Source organism: Nerophis ophidion, linkage group LG06 (assembly GCF_033978795.1).
Source record: "Nerophis ophidion isolate RoL-2023_Sa linkage group LG06, RoL_Noph_v1.0, whole genome shotgun sequence".
NCBI classification, from domain to species: Eukaryota; Metazoa; Chordata; class Actinopteri; order Syngnathiformes; family Syngnathidae; genus Nerophis; species Nerophis ophidion.
The window spans coordinates 34,758,467-34,786,217 of record NC_084616.1 but is presented as its reverse complement, the minus strand read 5'-3'; the positions used below and the strand labels follow the sequence as shown (position 1 = coordinate 34,786,217).

Here is a 27,751-nt window from a genome sequence, read left to right as displayed (position 1 = left end):
CGACTTCCAACTTCCGAGGTAAATGGAATGCAGCATAAAAGTGTGACTGTGGGGGAAAATGTAAGCATTATTTACACTAAAGTATTGCTGGGTTGCATATGACGTCACGTCCATTGTTCTTCTTCAGGGTTTAAGTCACACAATGATCGACCGGCTTGAGCGCAGGATTAAAGCGAGTGAGAGTGAGTGTAGAGTTTGAGCAGAAAATGCCGTATTGCTGTCCTGTTCTTCGGGGTTTCAATCTCTATTTGAAAATAGAGAGATAGGAAAGAGCTCTCATAGAGTCCTGAAAAAAGGTAACAAAGTCAGGGAATAACGAAAGTGCGGAATACAAACGGACAAAGCTTGTGTCTGCAGCGATCACTTTGTAAAATGTTTGTTTAAACATTTGATTTGTTTGAGAAACTTTCTGTGATGCGTTTAAATTAATTATTTTCTGTACAGTTAATGTTTGAGGGCAGAACTAAATGTAAAGAAAGGACGAGACATAATGCGATCTCTTGTCTTTGTGGTTGCTATGCCTAAATATAATTTTGTTCAAATAAACTAACGACATGTTAAGTCCTAATAATAAATATTGTGATTGTTGGTCCAATACACTGTATTTTTAATGTAATTTTTTATAAAAGAAGCAAAAAGCTTAGTTGTTGTTTGTAGTTTGTGGTTTATTCGACACAGATGACCACATTATAGCGTGTTTGGAGATAGTCGCTAGCATCAATAAAATATCCGTATTTAATTAATTAATAAACTAGATGAATGAATCAATCATAGGCTAAACAGCATGTACTGAATGTTGATATTGCTCACTAACATTGCAGAACAAGTACATCTATAGCCACATGAGACAAAATAAGAACTTCACACCATAAAAACAACTGCAAACATAAACTGTAGACGAGACTGATATTTGTAGCAGGAATTAAACTTCAAACAAACTCATCCTTTTTCTCATCGATCAGAGCAGCATGGCGCTCGTTATTTTACAGTACTTAGCGATGCACGAATAAGTCCTACATTGTCTTTCACGTCTTAATGCTTAATTTGTGGACCCCTCCAGATGTAAAGACATGATGTGCCTCCGGTATTTTCTTCTTTAAATCCTTGTAAGTGAGGTCAACACGAGCAGTAACGTCTTGGTGATGATAATTGGTTTAAATCTTTATTAAATTATTTTTCTTAAGTGTATAAATCCACTCCATCTGATTTCAAATATTTGTTCATGATCACTTGTATTTTTGCCTATAAACCTTTCAAAATACGCCAAAATTAGCATTGTTGAAGGTAAATAAACATTAGCCTAATTGGACACTAGATCAGTGTTTTTTAACCTTTTCTGAGCTAAGGCACAATTCTTTCATTGAAAAAAACCCCGAGGCACACCAATAGCAGAAAACATTAAAAAATTTAACTCAGCAGTCGATATTGACACTAAAAAGTCGTTCTCGCAATTGTTGGATATAAATTCCAACCATGCGTCACTATAGCTCGACTTAAAGTAGGTGTACTGTCACGACCTGTCACATCATGCCGTTACTTGTTTGGAGTTTTTTGGTGCTTTCTGTGTAGTGTTTTAATTCTTGTCTTGCGCTCCTATTTTGTTGTTGATTGTCATGTCATATACGGATGTACTTTGTGGACGCCGTCTGCTGCTCCACACGCTGTAAGTCGTTGCTGGCGTCCAGCATTCTGTTTTTGTTTACTTTGCAGCCAGTTCAGTTTTAGTTTTGTTTTGCACAGCCAACCATAAGCTTCAATGCATTTTCTTAGTGGCACTCGCCTTTTCTTTATTTTTGGTTTAAACATTAGCTACCTTTTTACCTTAAACACTACCTCCCGCTGTCATCTGCATATTGTGACCACGACAAACCATGTTCCCGACTTCTACAAAGGTTTTAGCTATCTGCTGCCACCTACTGATATGGAAGAGTATTACGGGGTTACTCTTCCGCGCTCAAGACACCACAGACAAACAATGGCGTATTATTTCCGCTTTATAATTACTGGTTTGCCAAAAATATTTTTGACCCAATTAGGTGAAATGACATAATGTCCCACGGCACATCAGACAGAATCTCATGGCACACTCGTGTGCCACGGTGGTTTAAAAACAATGCATTCGACTATCGCCTGAAACCCGGAAGTGCCTCTAGGTCACATGATTGCATTCCAGCAATATCCAGTGCATATTAGCTAGACCACAAATAAGTTATTACTAAATCATCTTAGGTACCCTTTAAGTTTAAGTATCTCCGATTAGTTTTCTGCATAGAATGGGATGTTAAAATATCTTCACCTATATTTTACATAGCATTTTGTAGGTTTGGTATTTTGCAAAAAAAACAACTTGTAAGACACTGGTATAGGTCTTTTAAGCCTTAATTTTAATCAAATGAATATGGAAAACCAAACACAAAATCAATTCAGGAATTTAGTAAAAGACGACGGTGATCAGAGAAGAAAGCAGCACATGAAGTCGGCACACTCACCATTTGATGCTGTGAAATCAATAGCCACTGTGAAGTGAATCTGTGTCCTGAAATAGATGAGCAGAGGAATGGCGTTCTTATCAAAAGGGAATGAAAGTCAGAACAGCAGTTTAATGAGGCATCTTTGATACTGCTACACATGCTGACAAGAGTTGGCTCGACAGCCAACATCAAACGTCTTTTATCAAGATGCTTCCACTTTACGACCACTTTTGTCATCTTTTTGTCCGTTCATCCAAGTCTCTGTTCTTCCACTATTCATAAATTATTTACATATCTCTGGTCCACCTAGCACTTATGCACGATTTGTCCTTTTAGTTCTCTATATGTCTGTTCAGAATTTGCAAATTCTTCCATCCATCATTGTTCTATCCAGAGATGTCCGATAATATAGGACTGCCAATATTATCGGCCGATAAATGCTTTAAAAATGTAATATCAGAAATTATCGGTATCAGTTTCAAAAAGTAAAATTTATTACTTTTTAAAACGCCCCTGTGTACACAGAAGTAGGGAGAAGTAGAGAGCGCCAATAAACCTTAAAGGCAGTGCCTTTGCGTGCCAGCCCAGTCACATAATATCTACGGCTTTTCACACACACGCACACAAGAGAATGCAAAGCATACTTGGTCAACAGCTTTACATGTTACACTGAGGGTGGTCGTATAAACAACTTTAACACTGTTACAAATATGCGCCACACAGTGAACCCACACCAAACAAGAATGAAAAACACATTTCGGGAGAACATCCGCACCATAACAAAACATAAACACAACAGAACAAATACCCAGAACCCCTTGCAACACTAACTCGCTAACCCCCTCCCGCTCGCCACCTCAACCCCGCCCACCTCAACCTCCTCATGCTCTCTCTGGGAGAGCATGTCCCAAATTCCAAGCTGCTGTTTTAAAGCATGTTATTAAAAAAAGAATGCACAGTGACTTCAAAAATAAATATGGCAGTGCCATGGTGGCATTTTTTTTCCATAACTTGGGATGATTTATTTTGGAAAACTTTGTTACATTGTTTAATGCATCCAGTGAGGCATCACAATAAAATTAGACAAAATAATGTGTTCATTTCACGACTGTATATATCGGTATCGATTGATATCAGTATCGGTAATTAAGAGTAGGACAATATCGTAATATCGGATATCGGCAAAAACCCCATTATCGGACATCTCCATTTCTATCCACATCCCACAAATCCATCCATTCTTCTGACCACCCAACAGTCATTAAGCCATGTATCATTTGGTCCATCTATCCTATCCTATAACCAATCCATCTGTTTGTCATGAATTTATCCTTCATTGAATTGTGGATGTATATTTTTAATAGGGAGGGAAAAGTATAGACCTTGTGTAGATAGATAGATAAATCATAAGAATTCATCCAATATCTTGAATTGATGCACGTAAAAAGAGAGATTAATAAGATCAGTTACATAAAAAAAATATATGAATACAAATTACATTTTGAAAAAATGCGATAGAGTAAAGCAGATAAATCATAGCACGGAGTGACGAATATTGATGACAATGATTTTTTTTAAATCCTGTCCAAAAACGTTGTGTCATAGTTGGTGAAAATGCAAATACAGCATGATTTGATAATAATCATAAATCCATTTTGTTGTGAATCCTATTCACAATTCATGATGTCATCCATCAGGTCTGTGACCTGAATGTTGTAATATGATGTGGACTATTTGATGTACAACCACCCATTCTTTTTCCAAGGAGCTCCAAGGAGAGGCATGTGTACAAACTACCTCATCTGACTTCTTTACAGCGACAAAAATGTTCTTCTGGATAACTGAGGTCTTTAAAGAGCCTCATTTTAGTCACTGGTATATCTGCCTCCAGCATTGCATCGCCTGACACTTGTTTTATCACGTTCCATTAGATTCCAGGTATACAAAACCCCCTTGAGGATCTGGAACATCAGCACTCCAGCGAATGAATCCCGACAGGTAAGTTAGAATTAAAAGAAACCCCTACTATGAGGTTGACTATGAGCTATGAGGACACCTAGAGCTAACTATTAAAATCTACAGCAGCTGTAATTCACCACCCCCATTTTGTGCTTAGTTTCCCGCCATGCTGCATGTCCCTAAAGATCTAATTTATATATTCTTTATTATTCACTGTAGAAAATAAAAACCTATAATTAGGCACAGCGGTAACTTCAAAACCGAGGATTTAATTATTTACAAGACAAGAGGAACACAAAACTATTAAAATGTTACCAGAAGTCATTATTAGGACAGTTTTATGTGGATTTTGAACATTCTTGTACACAACAAAAAGGGCCTATTCTCCTTTTTATGTGATGCATTTTGCAGTATGGTAAATCCAAAATGATTGTTAAAACACGTCTTCTCTGTTCTCTAATGGCTTATCCTATTTCCATTAAAGGACAAACACTTCAAAGTGTGCATGTTTTCACTGTGATTAATGCTCATGATTCCCTTCTTTGACTACACCTCCATTACCACATTTCCCACAAGCCAACTCTCAGAGATAATAGTAAGAACTCTAACCTCAGCTCATTAGTCAGCCTGCTGTGCTGACAAAAGGACATTGTCACATTGGCGATTTAATATTTTGACTGCCATGCATAGAACAATGTGTTGGAGATAGAGGCAAGGTGGACATGGTCACACATGCAGCTACCAATCAAACAGTCAATTTAAAAGCAATGCCTAAAAATTCCCCTCTTGTTAGTTTCAGGTTAACCTATTCACAATGTGGGGACCTGTAGAAGCGCCCGACAGGTCGCAATTGATGACGTATCTGTTACGACGCACGCTCATACCGTCATTCCCTCCGCTGAAGGAGCAGCTCGAAGCTCTGCTGGGCACGCACCTGCAAGCCTCGCTCAGACCGCAGCAACGCGCCTTCAAAGCAGCGGGCAATCTGCAATCAGCATACCTGATTATATTGAGGCTCGACAGCATAAAGACCAACGCAGCTGACAATCCAGCGCCAGAACGTAGTTCTCTGTCCGACAGTAAGCTTTGTGTCTCTGGCTCCTCTCCTGTGTTTGCTCTCCGTATTCTTCTGCTCCTTGGGGGCGGTATAGCTCAGTTGGTTGATTGGCTGTGCCAGAAAATTGAGGGTGCCAGGGTCGATCCCCTATTCCGCCATCCTAGTCACTGCCGATGTATTCTTGGGAAAGACACTTCACCCACCTGCACCCAGTGCCACCCACACTGGTTTAAATGTAACTTAGATATTAGGTTTCACTATGTAAAAGCGCTTTGAGTCACTAGAGAAAAGCGTTATATGAATATAATTCACGTCACTTAAAGTAAGTTAAAGTACCAAAGATTATCACACACACACTAGGTGTGGTGAAATTTGTCTTCTGCATTTGACCCATCCCCTTGTTCACCCCCCTGGGAGGTGAGGGGAGCAGTGGTGCCGCTCCCGGGAATCATTTTTGGTGATTTAACCCCCAATTCCAACCCTTGATGCTGAGGGCCAAGTAGGGAAGTAATGGGTCACATTTTTATAGTCTTTGGTATGACTCGGCCGGGGTTTGAACCCACAACCTACCGATCCCAGGACGGACACTCTAACCACAAGGCCACTGAGTAGAACAAATGACCACTCCTTGTGGTCATTTGTTCCTGTCATTTCCCTGTTCCCGCAGTATCCTCTGTCGCCTTGGAAGTGAGCTGTGCGCCTCACTTCCTGGATCCCCCCTCTGGACTCAGACTGTCTCCCTTGAGCTAAGTTTAGGGCGAAACATTACGGACCGGCCAATCAGAGGCAAGATAAGGCGGGTTATCAAAACCGGTAAGAAAAATCATAACAGACACATACTCATGTCACATGACGATGAGGGAGTCAGAGACAGAGGGACGCTGAAAGCTGACCAGTCCAAAAACAACCAACATACCGGTACTTGAAAATGGCAGAGGAATTATCTCCCACAAATTAGATTGTTTCGTTACTGATTAAGATGACATCCAGGAAACCCACAATAATGCATGTCTTTGGTCATATTTAGACATGCTTTTACGTTTGGAGAAAAAATCCCCAAAACCTTAAGTTTTTAGTAACTACCTCTGGTAGATGCTGTTTTTTTTTACTGTAGGTAGAGAAAACTAATAACATTATAGTGATGTGACAAAGAAAAGGCAAACTAAAATAAAAACATACAGGTAGTTGCAGGCTGCCCCCCAGCTAAATGACGGATAGTTAAGAGTATTGGGTTCATTTGTTCACTCGCAGTTACATCAACATAGATATTATGCATTTGGGCCTATGAATATAAATGCTGTTAAATGTAGCTTTGATGTAGCAAGTTACTTTTGCCGTGTAGGTTGTTGTTTAGCTTTCAACGATTCTCCAGGGATAGCTTCCCCTGTGGCTTATCTACATTTAATCGAGAGTTACTTGTAGCTTAGCTTACTACATTTTCCAAGTAGCTTACCCATCACTGCGTTTATCCTTTTAACTAGTACCATTGTCTATTCATCCACCATAACCGCATAATGTGAAATCACCAGCTCGGATGTCTATCACAGTATGTACAAATTGTTCTGACTAGACATAAAAAGCAAATAAATACATGGAAGTGTTGTGGCTTTTACTTATAATTACATTATTGTTACACAATTCAATGATTTGCCAGTACTGGGCGGCAGGTTTTTGACAGCAAAAGGTTTATTATTATACAATACCAGAAGGTCAAATCTGGTATATCAAATTTACTAATGGCAAAAATAATATACATAAGTACCTCAACGTATGAGTATTTTTGAGATACAAGCTGTCTCTCTGCTTTTTGTAATGCATTAAGTTGCGAGCATACATTTCAGTTACAAGCTTCCTCATCGCTAGTGAATGTCAGAGTGAACCCCGTAAGATCTCAACTAAAATTTGTTCCTACTCTCTAGCGTTAGCTTTTAGCTAGATGTTGACACAGTTTGTTATCCAACAATGGGGTAAAAGCAAGTGAGTGTGAAGGACAGTCCTGAGAAGAAGTGGGTGATATTCATTGACTTGAAGAAATAATCAAAAACATGATCACCGACCATGTGGCCGACTTGGTGAGGACGCTCAAGCGCAGCACTGCTAGTCTGCATGTTACTTAAAGGCCTACTGAAACCCACTACTTACTACCCACCACGCAGTCTGATAGTTTATATATCAATAATGAAATATTAAGATTGCAACACATGCCAATACGGCCTTTTTAGTTTACTAAATTGCAATTTTAGATTTGCCGGGAGTTTTTCCTTGAAAACGTCGCGTAATGATGACGTGTACGCTTGCCGTCACGGGCTGTTAGGAAATATGAGCGCTGCGCACACACACAGCTAAAAGTCGTCTGCTTTAACGGCATAATTACACAGTATTTTGGACATCTGTGTTGCTGAATCCTTTGCAATTTGTTCAATTAATATTGGAGAAGTCAAAGTAGAAAGATGGAGTTGGGAAGCTTTAGCCCTTAGCCACACAAACACACAGTGATTCCTTGTTTAAAATTCACAGAGGTGAAACTTTCCTATGGATCACAGCGAACATGGATCCCAACAGAATGTCAACCAGCAGGTTTTGGTAAGAAAATTGTGGTAAAAAGTCGCTTCTTACCGGAGATCAGCTGAGCTTGTGCAGCCCATAAAGCTGCCGTCGACTTCTCTGAGACACCTGCGACTATCAGGTACTGTTAAACTCGCTAAAACACTAGCAACACAATAGAAAGATAAGGGATTTCCCAGAATTATCCTAGTAAATGTGTCTAAAAACATCTGAATCCGTCCCAATGCAATCGCGTTTTTGTTTTGTTTTTTACTTGTTTTTGTTTTTTGTTTTTTTTTTCTAGTCCGTCGCTATCAATATCCTCAAACACAAATCTTTCATCCTCGCTCAAATTAATGGGGAAATTGTTGTTTCTCGGTCCGAATAGCTGTTTTTGTTGGAGGCTTCCGTTAAAAACAATTTGAAGATGTGAGGAGCCATCAACATGTGACGTCATTGTCTGCGACTTCCGGTAGAGGCAGGGCTTTTCTCTTAGCAAGCAAAAGTTGCAAACTTTATCGTGGATGTTCTCTGTTAATTTCTTTCAGCAAAAATATGGCAATGTCGCGAAATGATCAAGTATGACACATAGAATAGACCTGCTATCCCAGTTTAAATAAAAAAATCTCATTTCAGTAGGCCTTTAAGCAGGAGCCAGCTTTCGCGCGAGCAAAGACGTTAAAATAATATCTAAAGAATGGACATTCATCCATGTAAATAAGGAGAAGCTGCTCATGGTGTGTTTGATGACGAAGCATTTCAAAGGAGGTACCACAGAAGTCCGTTACTTTATAGAACAACTGCAATTGTTTGTAGTACATTCTGTTGTATGGTTTTTCCATACACTATTTCTTATCTAAAAGTTTGATTTTCTTTTCAAAAAGCAGATTACTTGTAAATATTGTTTATTTTTTTATTTTTCAACAGCTTACTTTGATTTGAGATACAAATGCTTTAAGTTTTGAGCTTGGTCATGGAACCAATCGAGCCTGTACTACAAGTTAAAGTACTACCGTATACTGTGTACATGTTACTGCGTTAACATTTGTCAAACCGTGGACTTTGGGGTTTGGATTGTTGTTACGAGGCAAAGGAAATTTGGCACGAGCAAGACATGAGTGTAAGTACATATTTATTTTTAATACTATGACAAAAAAAAGGCAAGCAAAAGGCGCGCACAATGGCGGAGAACAAAGTTGACTAGAAAGCAAAACTTAGCACTATGGCATGACTATAGACAAAAAACAAAACTCAACAACTGTGACATAAAAAAAACAAAAAACTTAAGTGGCATGAGCAGGAGGGAAAATATGGGCAGAGTGATTAGCAGGCATAGCATGGCATGAAGGGAGTAGGGGTAAAGTCGCCAGGCTGACTTCCTGGCAACTTCCGGTTTAAATAATAGACATGATAATTGCAAACAGGTGTGAGACATGAGGACAGGGGCGTGACATGGTTACAAGGTGAAAATTAATGAGTCGGCATTGTAACAAAGCAAACAAGGAAGTGCGGGAACAGGAACTGAGTGTCCAAAAAACAAAACCGAACATGGGCAAAATAAAACATGATCCCATCGACGTGACACAATTATCAGTGGGGTATAAAATACAAATGTGTTTAACTGTTTTCCAGAGGGCCAACACTTGGACTGCATCAAAGACGATATTTTTCAATAAACTGTAATCATGACAGATTTGTAACCTGACTTTTAAAAAACTTTATTGTCGTCTCCAAATCTTGTAATGGCGGTTCTTTGATTAAAATGTTGCCTAGATTATGTCATATTACAGACCATCCTCAAAACTGCTTGCTGACTGTCTCCAAGATGCGTCGTTCTATGGACAGTCTTATGTTTGTGCCTCCCCTTTAACTGTGTCTTCTACCCGTCATCCATGTTATAGTTTTTAGCGCTTCTATATGGATAAATTAGAACTATACACTACTTTGTATTAGAAATGGCAATAGCAGAAGATGCATGTGCAAGTGTGAGCCGGTTTGTCCCAATACAAGAGGATTGAAAAAGAGAAGGAGCTTCGGACTTCAATGGTGCACTTGCGCAAAGCACTTTGGATAAATCCATGCCATATATGGAGCTATTCGCTGATGTCACACTTGTGAAAAATGTCACAAATTGGGCAAATTCCAAACGTTTGTGGGAAGCATGAAGGAAGGCAAGATTGTTTTAAAAATAACCCCGCAAAAGCCTCCTTGGTTCGATTTTTAATTTTATGGACTTTTCCAGATTCTAAATACACAGAAACAGGTATCAAAACGTAAGAAACGTTGGTTTTGCACAAGAGGTCCTCTTTAAAACCGTCCACACAGCCTTACAGAGTTCCAGTAACATCTCATTTCTTTTTTTTTTCATTCATTTATTTATTTATTTCAGGCAATGACATAAAAAAATAATAATTTAAAAAAAGTACAAAGTTGACAAAACATAATAATATAAATTAATATAGTGCAAAAGGTAATGTTTAGCATGTAATGCACGATTGTCCAGTCCGCCTTCAACCATCTTGTAATCATAATTGTAAAGACATCATAAAACACCAGCATGAATGTAAGTGCTCTTCCTGTCAGGCTTCACTCAGAACTACAATGACTGCTGAACATAGGCATTACTGACCAACAGTACAGTCATGTAATGAAAGAAACATCTCCATACTGTCTATGTTTATATAATACTCATGAATGAAACAGAATGGAGGAGTATGTGATCTTAGTGCATGAGTGTACATGGCAGGACAGAAACCAGGTCAGTGTGAGTGGTGCCACTTTCTTTTAGAGCACCATGAACAAAAAAAGATGGAGAAAGCAGCCCTCTGGGGATCAGCATGCTGCTGTGTGGGTGTATGAAAAGTATCATCCCTCCGCACACACACACCAGTCACCAGTCGTCAGGCTTTCTCGACACCTGATTTCCTCGTTTCCCTTCTGAGGTGTGTTGGGGATTAGTCGAAGAGCTGAGCCAACAAATTATTGCCAGATGGGAGAATCAATACCGAACGATGTTGATGGATGTTGCAGGATTGTCTGGGTTTATGGTCTTATTGCAAACGCGTAATGGCTACCCTGAGATTACTGTTCGTATCCCTTCCCCCAATCGAGTAATCCATAAAAGTCATTGCGATTTTTATTTTATTTCAGAAGTAGACTTCTTTGACTCATGTTTTGCCACTGCAGAAAAAAAGTATGTGGTATGATCATTGCTTGCTGCCTGTCCCTGATCTCAAGCCCATAAATCTGAAAGCAGCTATCAAAATGACTTTTTCAACATGATGCACTACTAGAACATCACAACGTAAACACTCTATCCACTCCCTAACATTTTTCAGATAACATGGCTTTTTTTCACACCGTATTTTCCAGGCCATAGGGCGCACTGGATTATCAGGCGCACTGCCGATGAGCGGGTCTAGTCAGGATTTTTTTTTTTCATACAATAGGCACTCCGGAAAACACTTGAAAACACTTGAAAATACTTCCTCTTGGTCTACATAACATGTAATGGTGGTTCTTTGGTCAAAATGTAGCATAGATTATGTTTTGCAGGCCATCTTTCTGACAGACAATTCAGGATGCGCCGTGTTGTGGGCGTTCTTATATACGTGGCTCACTTTCGACATCGTCTTCTCCCTGTCATTTTTGCTGTAGCGGTGTAGCGTGCAAGGACGGGAGTGGGACAAGTGTCAAAAGATGGAGCTAACTGTTTTAATGACATTCATGTCACGGCACAGGCTTGAACATGCATTTCCCCAGCAGCTGGATCTGCCGGAAACTCCGCCGGCAGCGCGGCCAGACACGCTCCTGCTGGCGCTGAGCGTAGCACGCCCACGCAGCGACAAGGCTGCAGGCAATCGCAGATCAGTGCACCTGAAAAAATGAGAGGGAGCAACATAAAGCCCAGCGGACCCAAGCAATCTTTGCCGGAACGTCGCTCATCTTCCTAGTAAGCATCACGTCTGGCATTCCCTCCCTTGTACTTTGCACACCTTCTCTGTGCTCTTCTTTGTTTCCCTCATTCATGTCCCTTGTGTCTTCCGCAGTGTCTTCCTTGTCATCTGTGATCGTGTTTTGCCTCTCGACATCCATTCGGATCTCTGACTGCCTTCCTCGATCCTCGATCCCTGCTCGAACACGGACTATGCTGCCACACTCCTACTCTTGACTGCTTGCCTGTTTACGGACTGCCTCTTCGCCCTGCCTCCTTGACTCGACGAAGGATTCATCCATCACTCACAGACAACAATGTCTGGTAATACTTACACAGTTAATTCTACACGTTGTCTACACCCATTCACTTAGAGTAGCATACACACCATACCCACTCATCAAAGGGTTCAATAAACCTTGTAAACCCCAGTTCAGCCTTCTCAGTACACAACAATTCAGACTTTACTTAAATCAATAACAGATCAGCATTTCCTCATCCGTGGCTCACTAGTGCAATAACAACGCTGGAAATGTGTCCTGTGAAAAACCGTCCAACCGGAACTCTCTAATAACTAAAGTTATGTGGGTGAATTATGTAAACTCACCACATTGGTAGTTTTTAGCGCATCCATAGCGAGTCTACTGACAGATATAAGTCTGAACTAGCAATGTACGATAATATTGGGCTGCGATATTATCGGCCGATAAAGTCTTTAAAAAATTTAATATCGGAAATTATCAGTATCGGTTTCAAAATTATCGGTATCAGTTTCAAAAAGTAAAATGTATGACTTTTTAAAACACCCTGTGTACACGAACGTAGGGAAAAGTTCAGGGCGACAATAAACCTTCGAGCCACTACCTTTGCGTGCAGGCCTAGTCACATAATATCTACGGCTTTTCACACACGTGAACAAGGCATACTTGGTCAACAGCCATACAGGTAACACTTAGGGTGGCCGTATAAACAACTTTAACACTTTTACAAATATGCGCCACACTGTGAACTCACACCAAACAAGAATGACAAACACATTTCGGGAGAACATCTGCACCGTAACACAACACAAACACAACAGAACAAATACCCAGAACCCCTCGCAGCACTAACTCTTCTGGGAAGCTACAATATACATCCCCGCTACCCCCTAACCCCCCTAACTTGAGTTGATTTATTTTGGATAACCTTGTTACATTTTTTAATGCATCCAGCGGGGCATCAAAACAAAATTAGGCATAATAATGTGTTAATTCCACGACTGTATGTATTGGTATCAGTTGATATCGGTATAGGTAATTAAGAGTTGGACAATATCGGAATATTGGATATCAGCAAAAAAGCTTTAGTATATTATATTTATATTGTCTCCAACACTCAGCATTCTTGTTATTCCTTATTATCATAACTTGGACTATTTTGCAGCTTACTGCGTGGATTGCTTTCCCGAGGTGCAAAAGAACTGGACCGGACATGGCATGAAGGTGAATACACGATTTAATTATTTGACTCTAAAACATGCAAACAAAAGGCGCTCGAGGTGGAGGTACAAAACTTAACGCAGGGAACAAAACTAGCTCTTTGACGTAAACTGTGGACATGAAACAAAAGACACTAACTGTGCCATAAATAAACAAAACTCACTTGTCGTGATGTGAGCAGGGCAGCATGAACTATGAAATTGCATGAAAGAGTAAACACGGCATGAAGGAGAGTGGGAGTAAGCATGAACGGAGTGATGACACCAGAACGACCAACAGAACATGACAGGCTTAAATAGTCTCTGTGATTAAAAACAGGTGCGTGAGTACAACACGTGAGGCAGGTGAAACTGATGGGTCGCTATGGTGACGAAACAAGGGAGTGAAAAAACTGGAACGAATGGAGTCCTGAAGTAACAGAACATAACTAAGCAAAACATGATCAGAAGACATGACACTTATAATTGTAAACACGTTATGTGCCTGCTGTTCTAATGAGATTGTGGGTACAATATTGTGTGCAACGTGGGAAAAAGTGTCTCGTTTAAAAAAAACATGGAGGATATGCATAAAATGCTGGACTGTATGTATTACTTTCATAACATTCAAATTCCTGTGAGAACAATTCCGCCAGCGTGTGCGTCTCCTGAATTACCGCACAAGTCGAACAGCTTTAAACGCATAGCCGTAATTTTGACTTTCTCTTTCCACTTAGACAAACACAATATGCTCGAAATGTCTCTGAAGTGGGAATCCCCTGCAGGCTTGGAAACGTGTGCCAGGTGGGATAGCGTAAAAAAACACTGACTGAAGCCACAGCATACCTCGGGTACATACGCTCTCATCCTGCTGGAAATCAGCCAACACAAACATTCTTATGAACAGATTGCTGCACTGTTTACTGTGTAACAAGATGTAGTACCAGATGCTGCAAAAGTGGCTCGAGATGCAGTAGAACAACATCATCCATCCTATATTGGCTGAATGTGATTCTTTAGCCACACATTAAGATTATACAACTGCAGTAAATAGGAGGCTGGAGAAGCCAGATTCTTGCATTACTACATTTGTCATTTGAGCATCGAGATGTGTATAGGATGGAAGAAAAATGTGTGATTACTTTTTATACATGATTATTGGGACAATTCTTCATGATTAACACGGACTTGGGCAATTTTTTGACTAGAGGGGGTCACATTGATATAGTGTGTGTGTGTGTGTGTGTGTGTGTGGGTGTGTGTGTGTGTGGGTGTGTGTGTGTGTGTGTGTGTGTGTGCGTGCGTGCGTGCGTGCGTGCGTGCGTGCGTGCGTGCGTGTGTGTATATATAAATATATATATATATATATATATATATATATATATATATATATATATATATATATGGGGTCAAGGTTTCTCTGGTTTATCGATTACACAGTGCTCAATACCGGGGTAGAGCCGAATTAACGTTAAAATTCCACCAGCAGTGTAGATAATTGGGATAGAATTTAAAAGAATTTAAAAACTAAACAATAGAGGTATAAATGGAAATAAAATAACAAATATAATAATACGAATAAAAATACAAAGTACCAATAAGTATAAAAATACATCAGTAAAAATAAGAATATAACAAGAGAAACTAGGCAGTAGTGACCATGTTATGGAAAAAATAAATAAAGAAAGAAAAAAAATACTATAATATTGTCAATTATATGAAAGATGTGATGTGTATATTGCACCTTTAAAAGGTATTGCACTGATATTGCTGTTTATTGCACAGTTTTTTGTTGCAGTATTTCAGTATTATTATTGCAGTATTATTATTGCAGTATTATTATTGCGTTGCGTCCCGTGTCATCCAGGTTTCCCTGGTTATATATATACATATATATACATGATGTCTCAAAGGGTCTGATTTACTAAGGGCTTCCGTGTACTAAAACAAGTGTAAACACGATAGCACATGCAAAGCTGATCTCCTAAACGTGTGCAAAGTAGATTGTGTCTGTTAAGTGAAGCGTGCAATCCATTTTGCGTCTCTGTCTTCTTTTCACATATGCAGAATATAAGCAGATCATCAAAACACCCACAATAATGGGAGAAGATGTAAAAATAGTACACAGCACACGCAATGTGATTTATCGACACTCCTCAACATTTTCTGAGCACTATTTATTGTTTTATTCAGCACGTCTGAAAAATACATCCAAATTGACACACACTCGGTGCTCGTGCTGCAAATACGGACCATTGAAAGATAATCCTCTGTCATATGTGTGTGTGTCAACACATTTGCATGGTCTGTTAGATATAAAAAATATTAGGCTGATTATCTATTCAGCTACATCCGTTAATAATTGTATAGCTACATGCTCGGTGACTTAAGGGGCTGATTAAAACTAATTCAACTGATGTGTCTTGGTGTCTGCTGGCTTTTTTAGAATGGCGTTTGTGTTTTTATTTATAATATATATTATAAACATGTCTCTTATTTAAAAGAAACTTCTTGAATTATGCATTGTTTTGCATCATGAACACAGTAAGTGCAGCCTCTCTCCCAGACACCATCAGACTGTACCACTCCTCTCTTACTAGGATGATAGGGGACGCAAAGCAAAGCAATAATAATACTAAAATAAACCACAAGAAAAAACAGTGAAATTAACAGTGCAATTAACAGCAATGACAGTGCAATACATTTTAAAGGTACAATATACACATCACATATTTCATATAACAGTATTACTGTGTTTCTTAATTTTTTTTTTCAATACATGGACACTGCTGCCTAGTTTCTCTTGTTACATTCTTATTTGAATGTTATATTTTTATTCTTATTGTTACTCTTTATTTTTATTGTTATTGTTATATTTTCTATGTTATTTCCATTTATGCCTCCAGTATTTACTTTTTAAGTTCTCTTTCTTTCTTTCTTTCTTAGTTTATTTCGAACATGAACTCATTTACAATACAATACAGACAATTTCATTTATGTAATTAATTAATTCAGTCATTTTAAATTATATCTCAATTCTGTACACTGCTACTGGAATTTTAAATTTCCTGAGAGAACTCTCCTGAAGGAATCAATAAAGTACTATCTAACTATGACCACACTTTGGGAGCTGAAAAAAAAAGGAAAAATAGTGGGTTCCGTTGTAGATGCACTTTGGACTGCTTCTACAATGCTCATAAAAAGTAGTAGTTGAAAACATAGCAAATGCTGCAGGTAGGAGCATGAATAAATGAATGTGCAGTAAATGGGAGGTTATCTGTGGTGATGCACCGTATAATACACACAAAAGCTTCATTTGAATAAGACGGTCTGTTACAGTGACGTGCGGTGAGGTTCATGGCTGGTGAGGCACTGACTCCATCACAGTCAGATTTATAAACATATGAACCCTATAGAGTATCTTATTCACCATTTGATTGGCAGAAGTTAACGGGTTATTTTTAAAAGCTCATATATATATACCAGCACTCTTCCCTGCTTGGCACTGAGCATCAAAGGATGGAATTGGGGGTTAAATAACCAAAAATGAGCTCGAAGACCTCTATGAAGAAGAAAAAACATGGACCCAGATTTCCCTCGCCCGGACGCGGGTCACCGGGGCCTCCCTCTGGAGCCAGGCCCGGAGGTGGGGCACGATGGCGAGCGCCTGGTGGCCGGGCCTGTTCCCATGGGGCCCAGCCGGGCACAGCCCGAAGAGGCAACATGGGTCACCCCTCCAATGGGCTCACCACCCATAGGAGGGCCCATAGAGGTCGGGTGCAATGTGAGCTGGGCGGCAGCCAAAGGCAGGGGACTTGCCGGTCCGATCCTCGGCTACAGAAGCTAGCTCTTGGGACGTGGAACGTCACCTCACTGGGGGGGTAAGAGTCTGAGCTAGTGCGCGAAGTCGAGAAGTTCCAGCTGGATATAGTCAGACTCACTTCGAGGCACAGCAAGGGCTCTGGAACCACTTCTCTCGAGAGGGACTGGACCCTCTTCCACTCTGGCGTTGCCGGCAGTGAGAGGCGACGGGCTGGGGTGGCAATTCTTGTTGCCCCCCAGCTCAAAGCCTGCACGTTGGAGTTTAACCCGGTGCACGAAATGGTAGCCTCCTTCTGCCTCTGGGTGGGGGGACGGGTCCTGACTGTTGTTTGTGCTTGCGCACCAAACAGCAGTTCAGAGTACCCACCCTTTTTGGGAACACTCGAGGGAGTACTGGAAAGTGCTCCCCCGGGTGATTCCTTTGTCCTACAGGGGGACTTCAACGCTCATGTTGGCAACGACAGTGAAACCTGGAGAGGCGTGATTGGGAAGAATGGCCGCCCAGATCTGAACCCGAGTGGTGTTCTGTTATTGGCCTTTTGTGCTCGTCACAGTTTGTCCATAAAAAACACCATGTTCAAACATAAGGGTGTCCATATGTGCACTTGGCACCAGGACACCCTAGGCCGCAGTTCCATGATCGACTTTGTAGTTGTGTCATCGGATTTGCGGCCTTATGTTTTGGACACTCGGGTGAAGAGAGGGGCGGAGCTTTCTACCGATCACCACCTGGTGGTGAGTTGGCTGCGATGGTGGGGGAGGATGCCGGACAGACCTGGGAGGCCCAGACGCATTGTGAGGGTCTGCTGGGAACATCTGGCAGAGTCTCCTGTCAGAGAAAGTTTCAATTCCCACCTCCGGAAGAACTTGTAGCATGTCACGAGGGAGGTGCTGGACATTGAGTCCGAGTGGACCATGTTCCGCACCTCTATTGTCGAGGCGGCTGATCGGAGCTGTGGCCGCAAGGTAGTTGGTGCTTGTCGGGGCGGAAATCCTAAAACCCCTTGGTGGACACCAGCGGTGAGGGATGCCGTCAAGCTGAAGAAGGAGTCCTATTGGGTCCTTTTGGCTCGTAAGACTCCGGAGGCAGTGGACAGGTACCGACAGGCCAAGTGGTGTGCAGCTTCAGCGGTCGCGGAGGCAAAAACTCGGACATGGGAAGAGTTCGGGGAAGCCATGGAAAACGACTTCCGGACGGCTTCGAAGAGATTCTGGACCACCGTCCGCCGCCTCAGGAAGGGGAAGCAGTGCACTATCAACAGCGTGTATGGTGCGGATGGTGTTCTGCTGACCTCAACTGCGGATGTTGTGGATAGGTGGAAGGAATACTTCGAAGACTTCCTCAATCCCACCAACATGTCTTCCTATGAGGAAGCAGTGCCTGGGGAATTTGTGGTGGACTCTCCTATTTCTGGGGCTGAGGTCGCTGAGGTAGTTAAAAAGCTCCTCGGTGGCAAGGCCCCAGGGGTGGATGAGGTCCGCCCGGAGTTCTTTAAGGCTCTGGATGCTGTGGGGCTGTCTTGGTTGACAAGACTCTGCAGCATCGTGTGGACATTGGGGGCGGTACCTCTGGATTGGCAGACCGGGGTGGTGGTTCCTCTCTTTAAGAAGGGGGACCGGAGGGTGTGTTCCAACTATCGTGGGATCACACTCCTCAGCCTTCCCGGTAAGGTTTATTCAGGTGTACTGGAGAGGAGGCTACGCCGGATAGTCGAAGCTCGGATTCAGGAGGAACAGTGTGGTTTTCGTTCTGGTCGTGGAACTGTGGACCAGCTCTATACTCTCGGCAGGGTTCTTGAGGGTGCATGGGAGTTTTCCCAACCAGTCTACATGTGCTTTGTGGACTTGGAGAAGGCATTCGACCGTGTCCCTTGGGAAATCCTGTGGGGAGTGCTCAGAGAGTATGGGGTATCGGACTGTCTTATTGTGGCGGTCCGCTCCCTGTACGATCAGTGCCAGAGCTTGGTCCGCATTGCCAGCAGTAAGTCGAACACATTTCCAGTGAGGGTTGGACTCCGCCAAGGCTGTCCTTTGTCACCGATTCTGTTCATAACTTTTATGGACAGAATTTCTCGGCGCAGTCAAGGCGTTGAGGGGGTCCGGTTTGGTGACCGCAGGATTAGGTCTTTGCTATTTGCAGATGATGTGGTCCTGATGGCTTCATCTGACCAGGATCTTCAGCTCTCACTGGATCGGTTCGCAGCCAAGTGTGAAGCGACTGGAATGAGAATCAGCACCTTCAAGTCCGAGTCCATGGTTCTCGCCCAGAAAAGGGTGGAATAGCATCTCCGGGTTGGGGAGGAGACCCTGCCCCAAGTGGAGGAGTTCAAGTACCTAGGAGTCTTGTTCACGAGTGGGGGAAGAGTGGATCGTGAGATCGACAGGCGGATCGGTGCAGCGTCTTCAGTAATGCGGATGTTGTACTTATCCGTTGTGGTGAAGAAGGAGCTGAGCCGGAAGGCAAAGCTCTCAATTTACCGGTCGATCTACGTTCTCATCCTCACCTATGGTCATCAGCTTTGGGTCATGACCGAAAGGATAAGATCACGGGTACAAGCGGCCGAAATGAGTTTCCTCCGCAGTGTGGCGGGGCTCTCCCTTAGAGATAGGGTGAGAAGCTCTGCCATCCGGGAGGAACTCAAAGTAAAGCCGCTGCTCCTTCGCATCGAGAGGCGCCAGATGAGGTGGTTCGGGCATCTGGTCAGGATGCCACCCGAACGCCTCCCTAGGGAGATGTTTAGGGCACGTCCAACCGGTAGGAGGCCACGGGGAAGACCCAGGACACGTTGGGAAGACTATGTCTCCCGGCTGGCCTGGGAACGCCTCGGGATCCCCCGGGAAGAGCTAGACAAAGTGGCTGGGGAGAGGGAAGTCTGGGTTTCCCCGCTTAGGCTGTTGCCCCCGCGACCCGACCTCGGATAAGCGGAAGAAGATGGATGGATGGATGGATTCCCGGCCGCTGCTGCTCACTGCTCCCCTCACCTCCCAGGGGGTTGACAAGGGGATGGGTCAAATGCAGAGGGCAAATTTCACCACACCTAGTGTGTGTGTGACAACTATTGGTACTTTAACTTAATGTAGCAGGTACTTTAGCTAGTATAGTATAGTATAGTATAAATAAAGTACACGTATTATTATCATTATTAGCAATAATACTGCTAACATTAAAGATATTAAATAATCCTATGTATGTACAAAATAAAAAACACGACAGGACACAGTGTTGTCACTATGACAGGTGTAACCGCGCTCCAGCGGCCGTGTTCATTCATTGTCTTTACTGTAGCATAAAAAATGCAGATGGCCTTAAAACGCCACAATACTCTGTCACCATATTTAAGTACCCAAAACAAAGACTCGACATAAATATAAATTCAATCGGATAAGAAACATTGGAGGAAACAGGATTAAAACCCGATGCTAACCGCCCATTGAAAATACATGGGTACGGCTAGTAGCTACTATTAGCAAACAAATTGACTTACCAACTTGGCTTAATATCTCAACATCGACACACTCTTTCGTCGCAACTCGGCCCTGATGGTCGGCACCTATTAGTTTACAATTAGTTGTAAAATGTTGGACGGTTGTTTTTACGATATGCAGGCAAACGACAACTTTAAAACATACCGGCTTTCGATGTCCCCAGGGCTAGCCGAGTAGTGCAAGAATGATCTCTGGGATCACCAGCGCCCTCTACCATTAGGAGGCCGGAGAACAGGTGCCTCACACAGTGGGTCTTCGGAGCCGTTTTATGATTGCCCAGCACAAGAAATACGTTACACACATACAGTTGTTGACAAAATACACTGTACATTATATACATCAGCTAACTAAACTATGGAAATGTATAATATAATTCTTATAGCAATACGGTCTCACTACACAGCAGACAGCAGTTAGCCGAGTCATTGCGCAATCCACGGGAGGCTCAGCTGGCTGTGACTCACCGAAAGTAATTCTCAGTATTTGAACGGCAAATGTGAAAAATAAGTGATTTTGAATGAAAATAATTTAAAACTGGTGAAGTTAAATGGAAAATAACTTTATAGTATAATCACTGGATACATAAAACAATATAATATATTTTTTTTCTTTTTACATTTTTACTACGTCACTGGTCTGTACCACTTTTGAAATGCACACACAGTCTTAGTAAATCGCACGCAACGCGCCCACTAATAGTACACGCCATTTTATAAATTGCACACACTGTTTAGCGCGTAGTTTTAGGATTTTAGTAAATCCGGTCCATAGTGCGCTATGTCATGCCAAAAAAACATTGTGAAAGGCCACCTCAGAAAAAACTAATGGAATTTTAAAGTTTGTGACTAAATAAGACACCAGGATGTACATGAAAAATAAAGAATGTGGGTTTTTCCAATAATAATTATTAACAAAAAAATACTTAAAATTAAAAACATATTCTCAGACCAGCTCCGCCATCGACATATTTCAAACCATGCAAAACGCAACAAAAATGCAACAAACACTGTGAATCATGAAAAAAACCTGCCAACAAATCCGATATAATATGATATTTTCTGCATAACTTTATTGCACAAATCTTCTCCCGCGTCTGTCTTTTACAGCTGCGTCTCACGCTGGCTGCACATTCTTCGTGCCTTGTCTGCATTGAGCTGCTGTGACGTATGGTAGTCCCTATGAGTACCGTAAAGACCCGTACAGATGCCAACCACTCGAATACGTTCTACAGTTCAACACTTACAACAATTTGAAAGCGACACTGCACATCTTATTGACGGCTAGTTTTGATGTTCCACGGAAATTGCGATTTTTTGGAATGTTTTCAATCATTCACAGTCCATACGTATGACAATAACACATGCATTTTTTTTATTTTTTTGCACTTACTCGTAAATAAATGCTTGCAAAAGTCAGCTAACAACATAACTAATGGGAGTCACTCTATTCCACTTACTAAGCATTCTAAAACATCTAGTAACCTCCATCATCCATTTATGTACACGCTGTAAGTATATACGTAGTTTAGGAACAGGCATTATTATAATAACAAGTAATATTTCTTATGATTGTGCACATAATTAGCACACAGCGAAGTGTTAATTTTGCAGACGCTTCACAATGTTCGTGTTTCCCTTCAACAACAATCCGTAAGCATCAAGTAGCACTATTGCAAAGTGCTTAACAAGAAATACAAACTCTGAACATAATAAAACCATCACTTACTGTACATTGTCTGCTCTTACTAGGATGCCGATTGATGTAATGTCCACATCTTCCCATTTAGATGAATAATTAATCACAATCGTTACGAAGGTTTAAAAAAATGTTGGTTTTTTTCATGTCTTTAACGCCATCTTGCGGTCTAAGTTAAATGTTGACATAAAACTTCTTGGTTCCTGTCAACAACCTTCTGCTATCCAAGTGAGAGGCATGATTTATAATCTGGAATCACATTTCACTAGCTCACATACAATGCAGCAGCTCATCGGCTCAACATGTCAAAATAGCAGCATAAGCTGTTAGCGTGGCTATATTTATACTTGGTCAGGTCAGAAAATGTGGAGCATTGTTGGTGGTTTTTAGATGTTTTACTAAGAGCTTTGGGGGCGCAACAGTGCACCCCCATTAGTTGCATTCTTAGCCACTTCGTACTGGCCATTGTTTTCGATTAAGAATGCATAAAAAAAATGTATAGGATATATGTTATTGTATTGCATGGGGGTTGTGAATTATAGGCAACATTTCCAAAAAGTGCAGTTCCCTTTCAAAGGTTTAAGAAAAAACCTTGGAAATGTCCGGCGGCCGTGTTAAACAGTTAAACGGGCTGTATTTTGCCCAAGTCTGCAATGGCACGATAACCTTGGCAGCTTTAATTTTTAATGAACCCCTGAGTTTTACCCTTGAAGTCGGATTGACTTGATTTTTTTTCACACAGCTCAATGGACACAAAACACCAACCGTCACCTGAGGGCAGTGGTTTTCGAACTTGTTTCGTCAAGAACCACCTCAAAGCACCACAATAATAACTAACAGTAAAGTACAGTAGCGTAGTAAGCCTAAATATTCATTAACAACAAGACATAAGTTTTATTGAACAAGTATATTTAATATTTTTGGCCACTGTAACATTACACACAGTTTGAACAGTAACACTGTGTTTTAATATAGGAAAATAATATGTGTACTTTAATCAAGTGAATCTATGACGTACCACTGGATGGAGCCCGCATACCACTAGTGGTACATGCAGGACCGTAGGGTAGGGAGGAAAGGTAATGACAATTGTAAGAGCTCTCAGCCCACGAGAGCCACACATATCCCCCAGTAGCCTCTAGGACAAAATGATTATACATTCACTGAACTAATATATATTCAAGAAAATGAATCCGGATTAAAATAAAGCTACAAGTCATACAATGTTCTAACTGTAATAATTTCAATAACCCCTTTTCCCATACTTGCCAACCCTCCCGATTTTCCCTGGAGACTCCCTAATTTCAGTGCCCCTCCCGAAAATCTCCCGGGGCAACCATTCTCCCAAATTTCTCTCGATTTCAACCCAGACAACAATATTGGGGGCGTAAGGCACTGCCTTTAGCGTCCTCTCTCACCTGAAAAGGAGAGTATTATATATGTCACCGTTATCCATAGTTTTGTCTATAATCCATAAAGTAGGCAGACACAGAGCTATTTCTCAGCGTGTGTTTATTCCAGCCAGCACGTTAATACCCTGACACACAACATCCGGATTACCATCATGCATTGCTTCAAAACTACAGCAAGTAGTAATTTCCAAAAACATTCTTTAACAGAGACGAAGCAGAAGAACAAAGAAGAGACATGGCGACGACCAGATGTGGGTAGTAACGTGCTACATTTACTACGTTACATCTACTTGAGTAACTTTTGGGAGGAATTGTACTTCTAAGAGTAGTTTTTATGCAACATACTTTTACTTTTACTTGAGTATATTTATAGAGAATAAACGCTACTTTTAGTCCGCTCCATTGATCTACATTTAGCTCGCTACTAGCTACTGTTTTTAATCGATCTGTTAATGTTTGTTTTGGTTTGTCACAGACCCTCAAAGTAGGATCTACGCATGCCTGCGTTTCACCAATCACATGCAGTCACTGGTGACGTTGGACCAATCAAACAAAGCCAGGCGGTCACATGACCGTCAAACGTGAAACCCGACTTAAACAAGTTGAAAAACTTATTGGGGTTTTACCATTTAGTGGTCAATTGTACGGAATATGTACTGTACTGTGCAATCTACTAATAAAACTTTCAATCAATCAATCAAAAGTGTAAAGGAAAAAAACGACAATTTTTATTTAAACCGTACTTCCCATCAAAAGCCTAAAGACTGATCGCACAGTTCCTGTCTTCACAATAAAAGTGCCGCACCATCGTGCCTGCGCTAACAACATAAAAGTCTCCGAAAGCCAGCGCAAACAAGCGAGCAAGCTACGGAGTTTGCCGCCAATGTATTTCTTGTAAAGTGTATAAAAACCAATATGGAAGCTAGACAAATAAAATGCCAAAAACCAACGAGTTTCATGTGGTATTAGACAGAAAAGAGGAACTTTTTTATCTCCTCCAATTGAAAACGTGGACAACATAAGCACTACTGTCTGATTCCAATCAATGCAAGTCATCAGAATCGGGTAATACATCAACTTATATTCTTGTCTTCATGAAAGATAGGAATCTATATGTTAAACATGCATGTATATTCATTAAAACACCTATAACATGTCAACAAAAATGGCAAAAATAAAGAAATATAAATTATATACTGTATATATAAATGTATATATCTGTATATATAAATATATATATATATATATATATATATATATATATATATATATATATATATATATATATATATATATATATATATATATATATATGATGTGTGTGTGTGTGTGTGTGTGTGTGTGTGTGTGTGTGTGTGTGTGTGAGGTAGATCACCTCGACTTGGTCATTCACTAAGTAATTGAATAATGTTGAAAAACGTATTTGTTTGTTACCATTTAGTGGTCGATTGTACGGAATATGTACTGTACTGTGCAATCTACTAATACAAGTTTCAATCAATCAATGAATGCCTACTGAGCCTATGGTGCTGTTAAGTTATCCATCCATCCATTTTATACCGCTTATTCCCTTTCGGGGTCGCAGGGTGCGCTGGCGCCTATCTCAGCTACAATCGGGCGGAAGGCTATGTACACCCTGGACAAGTCGCCACCTCATCGAAGGGCCAACACAGATAGACAGACAACATTCACACTCACGTTCACACACTAGGGCCAATTTAGTGTTGCCAATCAACCTATCCCCAGGTGCATGTCTTTGGAGGTGGGAGGAAGCCGGAGTACCCGGAGGGAACCCACACATTCACGGGGAGAACATGCAAACTCCACACAGAAAGATCCCGAGCCTGGGATTGAACCCAAGACTGCAGGACCTTCGTATTGTGAGGCAGACGCACTAACCCCTCTGCCACCGTGAAGCCCGCTGTTAAGTTATTGTGGCTTAATTTACCTTATTTTTTTTATTGTAATGTATTATTATTTAATATATATTATTGTTTTAGTTGCTTAAGAGATATTCCTGGCTCTGAATTTGCTCATTGCTATTTTTATGTTTTTGTGTATTATTTGTTGCCGTAATCATTAAACGAACAGGTTACTCATCAAAAGGGTGTCCAAGAGACACTACAAGGCTGTTTTGAGGTAACTGACTGGCAGGTGCTCATGGAGCCTCATGGTGAGGACATTGAAGGGCTCACAGAGTCCATCACCGAAAATATCAACTTCTGTGTTGAATCAAATGTCCCATCAAAGACGGTCACCTGCTACCCAAACCACAAATAAGTGGGTGACCAAAGTCATCAAAGCCATACTAAATGAGAAGAAGAGGGCATTCAATTCTGGTAACAGGGAGGAGGTGAAAAGAGTTCAGGTGCTGCTGAAGACCAAACTCGGGGAGGCCAAGGAGAACTACAGGAGGAAGCTAGAAGGGAAACTGAAGGATAATAACATGAAGGCGGTCTGGAGAGGTATGCAGACCGTCACCAGCCTCAAAACCATCGGGGTAGGGGGTGGACGGAGACAAAGAGAGGGCCAATGAGCTAAACCAGTTCTTTAACAGGTTTGACACAGTGGCTCCGACAAGCTCCACCTCTACTTCCTCAGGAGGCTAGGACCCTTCAACGTCTGTACAAAGATGTTGAAGATGTTCTACGAGTGGGTGGTGGCGGGCGCCTTCTTGTACGCCGTGGCTTGCTGGGGCATCGGGCTAAGAGTGAGGGACGCAAACAGACTCGACAAGCTGGTAGAGAAGGCCAGTAACGTGGTGGGAGTGGAGCTGGACTCTCTGGCGGTGGTGTCAGAGAGGAGAAGTCTAGCAAAACTCCTAGCCATTATGGACAACACCTCCCACCCACTACACTCGGACCTTGCGGAGAGAATGAGCACGTTCAGTGGAAGGCTCGGACTCCCAAAATGCAACACGGAACGACACAGGAGGTCCTTCATACCGACAGCCATCAGACTGTATAATGCATATGTTCCTTCTTGACTGCACTTAAATGTAGAATATATGTAGAATATATTCACATTATTCATATATTATATATTATATATATTATATTATTTATTATTATCATTGTTTATTGTGAGCGAACTGTGGTGCTGAATTTCCGCCAGGGATCAATAAAGTACATTCTATTCTATTTATGAACGGAGTCCAGGGTGTACCCCGCCTTCCGCCCGATTGTAGCTGAGATAGGCACCAGCGCCCCCCGCGACCCCAAAAGGGAATAAGCGGTAGAAAATGGATGGATGGATATTTATATATATATATATATATATATATATATATATATATATACAGTGTGTGTATATATATATATATATATATATATATATATATATATATATATATATATATATATATATATATATATATATATATATATATATATATGAAATACTTGAAAATATGTAAACCCCCACTCAACACCCCCACATCCATCTCCCGAATTCGGAGGTCTCAAGGTTGGCCAGTATGCCATTTTCCCCTCCTTGAAAAATGGTTTAGTCCACAGTACGATTTTACGGTATACCGGTATTAGTATAGTACCGCGATACTAATGAATCATTTTCCGTACGATACTGTCTCTGAAACGTACCAGTCAATAATTACATTTTTTGTGGTTCCCTTTTTTTAGAACAGTACCAAAAAGTACTGGTACTGGTACCAAAATATTGGTATCGTTACAGCACTAGTCCACAGACTGCACACCAATGATTCCTCTAATTGAACACTGCTCCCGATGTCTTCAGCACATGGAAAATCTATGCAGACCACAAAACCCAACCTAAACGTAAAACAAAATAAAAACATAACAATTTATTCTTTAATATTTTCAACAAGTGTTGACAGCAGACAAAACAATGACGACGTCAGCCGAGACGTTTTAAGGAGGAGAAGGATGTGGAGTG

General features: G+C 41.2%; 1 protein-coding gene across 2 annotated transcripts in view; it reads right to left on the bottom strand.

Annotated features, from left to right (window-relative positions):
* Positions 1-27,751, bottom strand: part of cpne5a (copine Va) — a 266,519-nt gene that overhangs the window by 32,143 nt on the left and 206,625 nt on the right. For both annotated transcript variants that reach the window (XM_061903539.1, XM_061903540.1), the window contains one exon: positions 2,490-2,536. In XM_061903539.1, the coding sequence (XP_061759523.1) occupies positions 2,490-2,536 (47 nt within the window). The remainder of the gene's footprint in view (positions 1-2,489; positions 2,537-27,751) is intronic.